General features: G+C 40.9%; 1 protein-coding gene across 1 annotated transcript; it reads right to left on the bottom strand.

The window, feature by feature from the left end:
- Positions 1–234: 234 nt before the first annotated feature.
- LOC120737889 (alpha-tectorin-like) lies at positions 235–11,884 on the bottom strand. Its single transcript, XM_040038801.1, is given in 19 exon segments — positions 235–428; positions 550–643; positions 744–903; positions 1,034–1,285; positions 4,153–4,313; positions 4,402–4,586; positions 4,757–4,876; positions 4,964–5,238; positions 5,314–5,597; positions 5,695–6,090; positions 7,475–7,671; positions 7,844–8,244; positions 8,395–8,552; positions 8,725–9,195; positions 9,197–9,324; positions 9,417–9,969; positions 10,087–10,670; positions 10,769–11,345; positions 11,429–11,884. Coding segments are annotated over 19 exon segments (5,544 nt in total). The 3' UTR covers positions 235–336.
- Between the last annotated feature and the right edge of the window lie 324 nt (positions 11,885–12,208).

The following is a 12,208-nucleotide window of genomic DNA, read 5'->3' as shown; positions in this document are numbered from 1 at the left end:
ATGATGTAACGATGTTAAAACAATCCTGAATGACCTGAAGGTAAAACTCATGAACTGGAAACAGAAGCATACAAATATGTTTTTGATCAGATGCTGCCCTCCAGTGTTGCAAAGAAAAACTGCAGAAATTACAAGTAGGAATGCTCATAGCAAATAAGAAGTATTTTAATAGATGTCAAATATTGAGTAACATCCACTTTTCAAACCATCACTATTCCTCTGTGCATATAAAAAAAGTCTTCTGATTCTATTTTCAGTGCTTTTATTTATCAAATCTATACTAAGTTATTATATGATTGCTGAGTTTGCTGTAATTTGTGCATCAACTTGATTTCTCTAGATCAGAATATTTGCAGTCAGCAAACAGATTATCAGGGTCACCAGAGATGTCAAGAGGCCTGGAGAGCTGCTTGCTTTCATTCTTCTTTCTGTAAGAAAACAACCAAAATCTATAGTAAATTCAAATTTGGCTCATGAATCCAATTGTCACAATCCACTGATTATGCAGCTGTATCATCTACAAGACTGCCAATGTTGTACAAATGTTACCTGTGTTCAGTACTAGCGGTCCCAATGAGATGCCTTCACTGTCATGGTAGGAAATATCCCTCACCACTCTTGCATGGTAACCTGGGTAGCAGTGCTGTGGAAAGCAGAGTGATTTCAGCAGATGAAGGAATCCAATAAGTGGTATGAAAGATTTTTTCCCAGTGTTAATACAAATCGTTATAAGTAGTACGTACAGCTGTGCAGTTACTGTGTCTCAAAAGACACAGGTGGACCTGGCAGTGCAGGTAGATAGATGAAAAGTTGGTAAAGGTGAACATCCTGAATGAGAAACGGGCTACGGTGGAGACGCCGTTCTGAAGCAGCTCTACTGTGCCATCTGCTGGATTAGGACACCTAGGTAACAGCATAATGTGAAAGTTGCAGTGTTAATGTGCAAACAACTTAGTTATGATAAGAAGATGATTAAAGTTCACCCATCACAAAAGACAAAAAAAGAAAAGAAAAGTTAAGGCAATGTCTTTACTGTGTGGTGATCAGATCCCAGCGCACGGGGTAGCTGGCATCATTAACAGGCGTTGCCCAGCAAGAGTCCAGGATAGTGGAGATCTGCCGCTCATCGATTCCCTGCGTCTGAACCTCAATGTATAACCTCTCATCTATTTCCATTTCTAAATTTCTGTTTCTGGTCAAAGGGAAGTGGAAGCCAGGGTCCCGGTAGGGTATCATCCTCAAATGATAATGGCCCAGACCAGATGGAAGTCTCTTGTTCACAATGCTACAGGAAAACATGATAAAACAAGATGTTTTCAGGATTTGGAATTCATAAAGTGGTCAGGTGTGTGTGCAGTCTGTAGCAAAATATATACAATTAATAATTAAAAATAAATTAAATGTGGCAATAATTAATTACAATTGGAAATAATTAATTTATTAAATATTCACAACACATTTAATTAATTAATTGAATTCATTATTTAATGATGTATATATTTAATTCACTTTGGCACTATTGTCCCCATGTCTCACCTTGAAATCATTTTATCTGTCGGCCTCACCCATCAAACTAAGGGGGCGGGGTTAACGCTGCCACTGCAGCTTCGCTAACATTTGATTGGTTGCGGTGCAAAGTAAGTCAAGACAGGTCGATCCTAGATAATCGATTGCTTGTGTGGACTTGGGGCATCCAGGTATCCCAGAATGCATTTCAAATCACAGGCAGCAATGGTGGTGGTGTAAAGCTTTAAAATACCCCGTTTTTCTGTCACCAACTACACTTTTAATAGTGTTTTAGCTGCGAATGTTGTGGCGTAATCTTCACATGTCTGGTCAGGATGTCAACATAGAACATGTTTTCAGAGATGTCACTAGCTCTACTAACAGTCAGCTGACAGAGTGCAGCGAGCTCCATCTTAACTGTTTTTTATGTTTGTTTGTTTTTTGGGGGCAAGGGGGGTTAACTGGTTTGTTTACATATTCCACTCTCCGTGTTCCACATGTTGCATTTGCAGATTCTCATTTTCTTGGTCTTCTATCTCTTTGCTTCTGTAACATGAAGAACGAGCTGACATTTTTCTCATGACACCAGCGATCAACAGGCCCTCAGTTTACCTGCATGCATCCTCCTCCTCACCTGTCAGATGTTTAACACCTGCTGCTAATTTAAGAAACACGCCCACGTTACCTGGTGATAGTCACAGTTTAACTGGGCAGTTGGTGCTCTATATAACGCAATATCGGCGCATTTTTCTGCACAAAATAAGTAAATCTAGTATTTTTTTTCTGAGCGCACAGCTGCTGGAGCTTGTTTCACTACAGAGCACTTTATAGGCGAACCCACTTTATCAGCGGCTGATGTCCAATCACTGGCACACAGCTTTGAAACCTCACCTGAGTTTTAGCTCTCAGTGGTTAAACACTGGACTTGATTCACTCAGGTTCTGTCTGTCGGTCACGTTTATTTCGCTGTTTTATTTACAACTGAGCAAATCGGTTTGGCTGACTTTAAAGTTACGTTTCATAACTGCATAGTTTTACTGAAGTTTAATGGTTCACTGGCACATGTGTTAGACCGAACCATTTGCTTTTCTTTATCTGGTGTGTTTGGGATTTTTAACAGTGAATTGTCGAAACAGGTTTGATCGTTTCCTGCGTGTATTAATTTGGTGATTTATTAAATGTATTCATGTTATTCTAATCTGCTGCTGAGTCTCTTACGCTGATGAAAATGCAGATAACACAGAGACAAACTGACGGTTCATCTCTATTACAACAGTGTTGCGTTAGACTGCTATATTTTTGTGTTCTTTATGCTGTAGATTTTTCACGTCTCTGGAATTGGCAGTAATAAGGATAATTTTCTGTTAAATCATATTGATATGACCTGTGAATTATTCATAGATGACCGTTAGATTAGTCAGCTGGGAAACTCTGGGTTAACTCAGAGAGCTGAAGATATCGTGGATATGCTGACCTCGCTCCGTGGAGTACAGCGCCGTTTACCTTCATCATTAATATTCAAAATAAAAATATTAGCCAAACATCATGAAGTCTGTATGTGTTTCATAGTGTCGAACAACCTTTGTACAGTATAGCAGTTACTACATGACGGAAACACCAACATTATTTCTTTTAATAAAGTTTATGTGTTTTACACAGGTGACACTGATTATTGCACAAAAAGCACAAAGATCAGATGTTAATCGGATTTATTTGTTCTCTCTCCTCCTCAAACATGATTTTTAATGTTAGTTATAATTCAGAATTGGCAACTGAAACAAGTAAGACACATAAGAACATCAGGAAGTAAAAAACCCGAAGTCAGTGTACTGCGGGGGTTATGGCAGCTGTGTACCGAGACCTGCGCTTTTTCGGCGGTAATAACAGCTCGATTGCTTGCGAGGCGAGTGGGTCTAGCCCACGCTTTGCTGTGAGACTGGGCTTGGACATCTCAGAAATCAACAAAACACTTTTGTAAAGAGGCTATATCTTGACAAACCGACCAGATATTGAAGATTAAACCAATACATTCTCGGCTAAAAAATATTAAAACGGTATTTGGTGACACACAAACAGGATTTTTCAAAGTTCAGTTCTGTTAGTTTCCACATGCCGGTTGTTGGTGTGCTAAAAATAATGGCCACCAGGCCGAAGCAATGGTTTGGACTCTAGCAGCATTAACCCCGCCCCCTGAGATTGGTGGATGCGGTTGACAGATAAAATAAATTCATTGTGAGACCTAAAGGAGTCAACTGTGCCAAAATGAATGAATTAAATACATCATTAAATAATTATTTAAATGTGGCAATAATTAATTGATTAAATGTGTCAAAAATATTTATTTAATTAAATAATATCAATTCCCATTAATTATTGCCACATTAATAAATTATTCAATAGTGTATTTAATTAATTCATTATGGCAGACCTGGCGTTCCATACATTAGAACAATGATGGTATTAAACAAAAACAGGGTAAAATGATGGTGATTCACATGGTCATATAGTCATGAAGACAATCAAAAACTGAAATTTCTATAAAGCTCAGCGAGCTATGTACCTTTGGAAGAGCAGCAACCACAATGTCATACGACCAAAAAGAAAAAAAACAAAACAATGTAAGCCAGATGGTGTTGTGGTTATCACCTCGCTACAGGTTTGATGCCAACATCCATAGACAGTGCCTGGGTCAGAGCATAGTCACAGGAGAAGTGCAGGTGGATGCTCTTCTCATGACTTTCGAGGCCACCATGAGGGTCCACATCCCCGCTGATAGTGTTCTCATAACTGAAGTGGGTCCCGTTGCTCTTAAGAGTAAGAAGACAAAAGATTTTAAGCATATTTTCAAAAATTAAAAATGCTGCGCAGAAGATTCCTTCAATGTACTAATTGTACCCTCAGCATTGTCCCACAAAGCTGGTCATCATTGTTGAAGTGGAAAACCAGTCGACCATCCTCAAGAGTCCCGTTGCAGGATTCATCTCGAAGATGGAGGGCATCAGAGCGGAAGCCGGCCTCAAACAGCTGACAGCGGGACAGAGATATGGTGCCAGAACTACTGACACAAGTGATGGAAGAGTCTAAGAAGGAGAGAGAAACACAATCTGACTCGTTATAGCATGATATTTTTTAAAGCTGAGTCATCAATACTGATTTGAAAGACATTTGTTGACTTGACTGCTTAATATAAAGGCTGACTAATGCAATAAATACACTACAGATACTGCTGAAGGTTTTAGTTAGCCCGCACCGTAGCTCTCATTGTTTGGCCGATGGTGGTGCTCATCACAGAAGCAGCCATAGACACCGTCCTTCTCACCACACCACTCGTGCTCTGTGCAGTCCAGCTTTTCACAGGGGTCTGACTCATCTGCAGACACAGAGAAAGGATCGTCAGTGATGAATGGCAATGATTTAAATTTTTATTAAATGTCTAATTTGAGCAGTGCAAACATACCACAATGCAAAGCAGAGCGCCAGTCAGGGATGTCTAGCCCCAGAACAGAGCAGGTTTTCTCATAGGCGGAGACAGCGGAACACAGCATGCTATTGGCTGGAGTGTAGAGGCAGAGGTCGTAGACACAGGAAGAGAAAAATGGCTCGGGGTCAGAGTGCAGGTGGCAGGTGCTGAATGGGCCGGTGGTGTTGGTGATGACACTGCAGAGTTGGGAATATTCTTCTCTAAAGGTACAGTCATTCAGTCCATCATCATCTTCATCAGTGGAGCCACATCTGGAAAAGACAAATCATACTGCCATCAGCTACTGCCTTGTTGAAGCATCAATAGTGATTTCCATTGCAACTCACCCTGGTTGGCTGGTGGGTGACTTCCAGCTGTGTCCAAAATAATTATCATTTTGTGCCAGTGTGCCATTGGGTAAGACTTTGTCATCTGAAGGATTATTGTTAGAGTTTCCACACATCCCTGTGACTCTGTCATGACGGTTTTGGCCCAGTCTGACCAGTAAAGTGCTCTGACCATCAAACTGGACTAGCAAGTCAGAGGCACCAACCACTATGTAGCTTCTCTGCCTTACCACCTGAGCTAAGATTCCCACTGTAGTGGGAAGAGAAGCATCATTTCCATTTACCTGAGAGGACAAGAGATGCAATAAGTGTGTGTTGTTACTTTTGTGCAGATTAGACAAAGTAGAATGCTGTTCATCTTAAAAGTGATAGATAGTTTACCGTTACTCTTTTATTGGGTCCGATCCTGATGTGCACACTTTCTGGATGATTTGAGAGATATATGTCCACTGCAGACACAAATGACACACGGTTGTTACCACGGTGATTGTTGGTGGCTATCACCTGAAACTGTGTTTCGTTAGTGCCATGGTTCGTGCTCTCAGTGATGATGTAGGAGCAAGTTCCCTGGAAATGAGCCACTGCTCCATCAAAGGTGATGTAGTGTGGATCCCCCCACACTGTGCAGGTGGACATGGCATCATAACAGCCCAGCTGGCCGTCTCTGATGGAGCACTGCTGTTCAGGAGTGCAAGACGAGGCAGAACATCGCAGGTCATTTGGAGCGTGACATTCACATCTCTGGGAGCAACCGTCTGTCCAGAAGGACTCGCCAGCCTGTGAACCACACCACACCAAATCATAGCCAAATTGATACAACAAATATAGTTCTTAAAATACCATTTTGAAGGATTTTGTTTTCATTGATTGTAGGTGATTTAGTGCAATAATTGCTAGATCACTGCAAACTGCAACTAATAATATAATAAATATTTTGACAACTAGTTTGACAACTTTTGATCTTTCTCCCACAGAGAGGACAGATGCTAAATGCCACAATTTCAAGAAATATGTGGAACAGAGCTGCATGAAAAAGGTTTTTAATTGTTCTGATGTAGCTGTATAATCTTCAACTGATTATTTAATGCATTTATTTATTTAGGGACAGATTTTTATTTATTTATTTAAACTGCAGTTTAAAGAGTTAGAGCATCATTCTGCCTGTATAGCTAAATATTAATTATTTTCTTTTTAGTGGTGTAATATAAAACAGTCATAATAGCTATGCTGAATATATGATAGCAAATGAAGACCTTTTTTGTGATCCTAAGATTTCAGTTATATGAAACTATAAACTGTAGTTTTGCATTTTGCAACCCCTATTATTTGCTATTTCATAGAAACTACCACATTTCCAGGTATTCATCATGCTTCCTGAAATTTTTCATTTGGTTTGGATTTTATTTGGTTATTAACATGGAACTAACATTTTTTCCATGTTGCAGCCCTGATTCCTGGTTATTAGACCTAAACTACCACATGTTTCCAGGTAACGTCAGTTTGCATTTTGTAGCCTTGTTTCTTGGTTATTGAACAGAAACCAACATTGATTCCAGGTAAGATATCAGATTTAAACATAATATTTACGGTGATACTGTTGTCAAACAAAAAAGAATGTTGGTGAATGAGGCAGGATTCATTCCAGCATTATGGCAATATGGTAATGGTATCCCAAAACATTAAAACTTAAAATCATATTAGTATCTTGTTACCCTATTATTATGAGGTTAGTATATATAAAAATGTGTTTAATTGTTAGTAAATGTGACTATACTATTACTAATTGTTTTTTTAAGCTCATGTACATACATTTGTATCCATATTATCACTTATAATTTATGGTCTGTTATTACATAGATTTAAATGTAATAGTACTCACTAGATCACTTGGTTATTACTCTGGAAATGAAGTGGCAATTATTTGCTATATATCTTGTTTTTATCTTCCTGTTTCTACCTTGTTACCTCAATATTACCACATTATTACTGAGCTATAATAGACTCTGTTGTTTGTTTAATACATATTTCTGAATTTTAAGCTTTGTCACAGTCCAAAACACTTCACGAAGCTTTCTAAATGTAAGAAGGGCAAGTCTGCTGATTCTGCTGATTTGAAGGGAATTACTTCAAAGAGTATTTACTATTGACTTTAATGTCTTACATCATAGTAGAATCCATCATATTGGCAGCCACAGCTTTCCACTGGGACACACCTGGTCCCACTCTTGATGAAGCCTTCATCACAGAAACATCCCTCAGAGCAGAACTGCTCACAGGTTTCATCAATGCTACTGGCACAGGTGTGGCCACAGTCAGTACCGCACAGCTCATAATGGCTGTTGGCTGGACAGTCCAGTGCTTAATAAGTGAGAAACGTGACAAATGGCACTAGTCAGACATACCACTTTTAATGTAATACAGTGTGGATACAGTGAGTATTGTAAAATTATTGGACATTTTATTTCTGAAGTGGTTAGCAAATTTCTTGTACATTTAGATATAAATAAAATATAATGACATGTTGACTCACTGCAGGTGGTGTTCTCTCTCCAGGGATAGATTCGAACATTAGCAGACTGACAGGCACTGACATATGATTCAATGGCACTGCACAAGAGATCGTGGCCTTGATTTCCTGACAAACATACATCAAACACGCAGTCGTTGAAATATGGCGCCGGGTCCACCTCTTCGTGGCAGAAACTGAAGGGCCCATCAGCTGCCTGTATCACCTCACACTGATCTCTAGCTGGCTGTTCATTGGCACACTGTGGACAGGAGGAGCCACAGCCATCATTGCACGTGTAGTTGCCTGGCACCTTCCAGGCTCTCCCAAACTCATCTGGAGATGTGACTATCATTCCAGATGGTGTGTGAAAGTCATCATTTGGATTTCCATTGAAATTTCCACAAAGTCCACATATTTTTTCTCTGTTGATGACAACAGTTAGCAATAGTCCTTGTGTTAGTTTCATAAGGATAAATTATTAGTAAATAAATTATTTATATAGCTGGGATTATCCTGTTTTTTAAAGCATGTCAAACAATAATTACTGCAGCTTTGATGGGTGGGAATTGTACCTGTAATTTGGTGGTACGGAGATAAACACTGCACTATATCCATTATAGGTAACACTCAAGCCAAAATTAGTGCTGGCAAGCATGCGAGATCCTGTTGCATAGATAGACACATTACCTTCATTCAAGATGATAGGTAAATTTCTAGTTACTCCATTCACCTAGAAGAGATACGCAAAGAAAATCAGTGGGTAGTTTTTCTACTTTTTAATTGTTATTTTTTTCATTCACAGCAGTTAAAATATCCCTAAAATATATGATGATGCCATTTACTTCATACACCTGAAATTGTTCATAACAATCATTGAATGAGAACTATCACTAATTACTTACTTGTACCAAACCTCTTCTGTCCCTTGACATATGCACGTTGTAGCCCCACACATTCACAAAAACTTCAGCTACTATTGAAAGTGGACGCCCATTCAATGCCTCATTCTTAGCTTCCACGGAAAACTGATTGAGCTCATCAGTGGCATTACAGAGGGTCACCAGAACATAGCGACAGGTTCCTTGAAAGTCATAGGCCTTACGATCAAAGGTTATGTAGTGAGGGTCTCCAGAGGCAGAGCAGGTGCCATGAGGGTTGGGATGGCAGCCAAACTCGCCCTCCACCACACGGCAGGACTCCTGGGGCCCACAGGAGTTGGGAGTACAATGAACGTTCCCTGTATTTCCGTTACAGGTACACAAGCTCTGACATTCTTCACCATCCCAGAACTGCTCACCACCTTGGTGATAGCGTCCTTGGTGATAACATCCACAAGATGTTGGTGGAACGCACTGGTCACCATTGAGGATAAAAACCACTGTTACACTGACAGCCCTCCTGGCACACAGTATCACAGGTGAAGGGGAAAGAGAGGCTGGGGCAAGCAGAAGGACAAGAGGTTCCACAGAGTTCATAATGGCTGTTTGATGGGCAGGTTAGTGCTGGAGAAAAACAAACAGGTTAACATAAAAAAGCATTTTTAAACATTTGGAGATCATGGCTAGAATTAATTCAAAAACAGTTGAATGCTTACCACAGCCAGTTGCATTTCTCCATTGTCCTAAGGCAACACCCTTCTGTTGACACATTAGTGCATAATCTCGTAGGACGCCACACAGGGTTGATGCTGGATTGTTAGAGCCCCCCATGATCTCCACACATACATCCACCTGCTGGCTTGGGTCAACCACAGACCAACAGGGTACAAATGGCCCATCTGGTGAGCTGAGAATACCACAGTACTCAGTAGAATTGTAATTAGTTGTAGAATTTTGGTTCATGCTTTCCACGCAGTGGGCAGCCAGAGAGCCATCTCGCCAACTGTCTCCAAAGTCCTGAGAACTGTTGACCAGAACACCGTTGGGTGTATTGAAGTCATCATGTGGATGACCATTGTAATTACCACAGAGTCCACCCAGTGAACCATTGTAGACACCAGGAGCAGTGACACGGACAAAGTGAGGCCAGACTGTCTGCACAGTTGCACCAAAGGAGGTGCGAATGATGACACTGTAAATGCTGCTGTGGAAGATCTGGATTCGGTTGGATGGAGTGCTGAAAGGTAGCCTGATCAGCTGACCGTTAACCTGCAGGATCATCCAGTTTTTTGCAGTTAACAAGACTTAAACAGTATTGTGTCCGTGTACACATAAATAAATATTAAAGGAAGAACATAATTTTAAGTAAGTGTTCCATTCACTTACCTTCACTTTACTGTTCCTTGCCATCTCAATAGATACGTGTATCCCCTCTGCTTCAAAATGCAGAATTCGTGCAAAACCTTGCTGGCCTCTTGGCACTTTTTCTGCTGTCACCATGAAGTGTGGGTGACTGGACAGTCCCATAACTTTGGCAAGTGTCAATCGACACGCCCCAGGATATTGGTATGTCAGTCCATCAAATGTCTGATATGACCCTGGACCTCTGATCCAGCATGTTTCATAGCTATTTGGTCTGCATCCTCTTTCTCCATCCTCCACCCTGCATGATTCAAATGGGCCACAACCATGAGAGTGGCAAGTCATGGAGCCATAACTGCAGCTACAACGTCTCCCACAGTCTTCGTCTAGTATTACAGTTTGTCCAGAGCGGTAGTAACGGCCCTCAAAGCTGCAGCCACACTCAGCATGAGGGACGCAGACCCCACCACTGAGGATGTAGCCTGAATCACAGATGCAGCTTTCGTGGGGAGGTAGTGGGCAGTTATGGGTAGAGTTGGGATTAACACAGGTAGGTGGACATCCTGTGCCTTCAGACTCAAAGTGGCTGTTGGCTGGACATGGAATTTCTAGAAATAAGAGAACAACAGCGATATTTACATCGGTGGAATTTTAATACAATAATATTTTGAAATAATGCAAAAAAAAAAGAAAGTGATTAACATACCACAAAAGCCAGGTGTCCTCCAACTTGGTAGCTGAATACCACTTTGTTGACACTGACTTGCATACACACTTAGGGCTTGACAGAGAATAGGTCGGTACCCTCCTCCTACACACAGATCATACACACAACTGTCCACAAAGGACTGTGGAGGAAGTTGCTGATGGCAAACTGTGAAAGGTCCAGAACTACTGCTGAGGATACCACAGTGGTCAGTGTTGCTGTACAATGCTGTCTCTTCTACAGTGCAAACAGCACAGTCCAGACCTCCGCACTGTGGCCCACAGCCAGGCTCATCATCCCCAGATGCTTGCCAGCTGTTAGCAAAAACCACATCAGAGCTCACAACCTCACCGTCACGAGTTTGAAAGTCATCTCTACGAATGCCATTGAAGTTTCCACAAAGACCGCATGTACCATTCTGGTAAGTGTAGGGCAAGCTGATCTGGACATAATGATCTGTGTCATAAGACACCACTAAACCAAAGTCAGTGCTGACAAACACAGAAAAACCTGAATCATAAACCTGCACGGTGCCATTGCTAAGGGAGAATGGAGTGGATGCAAAGTTCCCGTTAACCTGTAAAAAAAAACAGCAAATATATCAAGTGAGAAAAGTATAGTCATAAAGTGTAGAATTTATCCAGAATCAAAATGACCAACCTTAGCCTGACCATGGCGTCCTTTGACAAGCTCAATTGTGTCATTGTAGACATGCACTTTCACCAGTCGTGTCCAAGAGACTCGAGTACTGCCTTTGTGCTCATTTTTGCCTTCTACTCTGTAGTAGGGCTGTCCACTATTACATTGCTCAGAGAGAACATACGTGCAAGTGCCTTGAAAGTGAAACACTGTGTTATCAAAGGTGTAGTAATGGGGATCACCGCTTATGGTGCAGGTTCCTCTTGGCACTGTCTGACAGGAGAACTGGAAGGAAGCTGGCTTGCAGATCTGTGAAAAGGAGCACGGCTCATTGCGGCACTGCAAGCCTGTTGAGGTACATGTGCACTTCTGTGCACAGGTCCTGTCACTCCAGAATGAAGTACCCAGCTGCACTAATTCACCTTAAAAAGAATAAAAGGAAATGTCCCTTATGCCTTGTGTTAAATGTCCAGACATTTACATTCATAAAGCTTTAGGAAAAAACTTTCAAACCTTACATTTTTTTCATGTACTGTCAAATAACAGCAGGAATTGCCTCAAGGCACTTTATATTGTAAACTAAAGACCCTCAAATAACAGAGAGACCACTGCAACAATCCAACAATGCCTAACAGCAGTCTGAGATGTGCTCTGTTGGGAGGATAATCTTAACCAGTACTTTAATGGCATGAAATAGTGTTTTCCCAAGCGATGTTGAGAAAAAGAGCAAACATGTGTAGATTGAGACCAAAAGGTTCTCATATTCCCTCATTTTTCCAATCTCGTCATTTAGGAACGTGT

Source organism: Simochromis diagramma, unplaced genomic scaffold (assembly GCF_900408965.1).
Source record: "Simochromis diagramma unplaced genomic scaffold, fSimDia1.1 OVJJ01000402.1, whole genome shotgun sequence".
Classification (NCBI taxonomy): Eukaryota; Metazoa; Chordata; class Actinopteri; order Cichliformes; family Cichlidae; genus Simochromis; species Simochromis diagramma.
The sequence above is the reverse complement of the archived record's forward strand: the minus strand, read 5'-3'. Positions and strand labels throughout refer to the sequence as shown.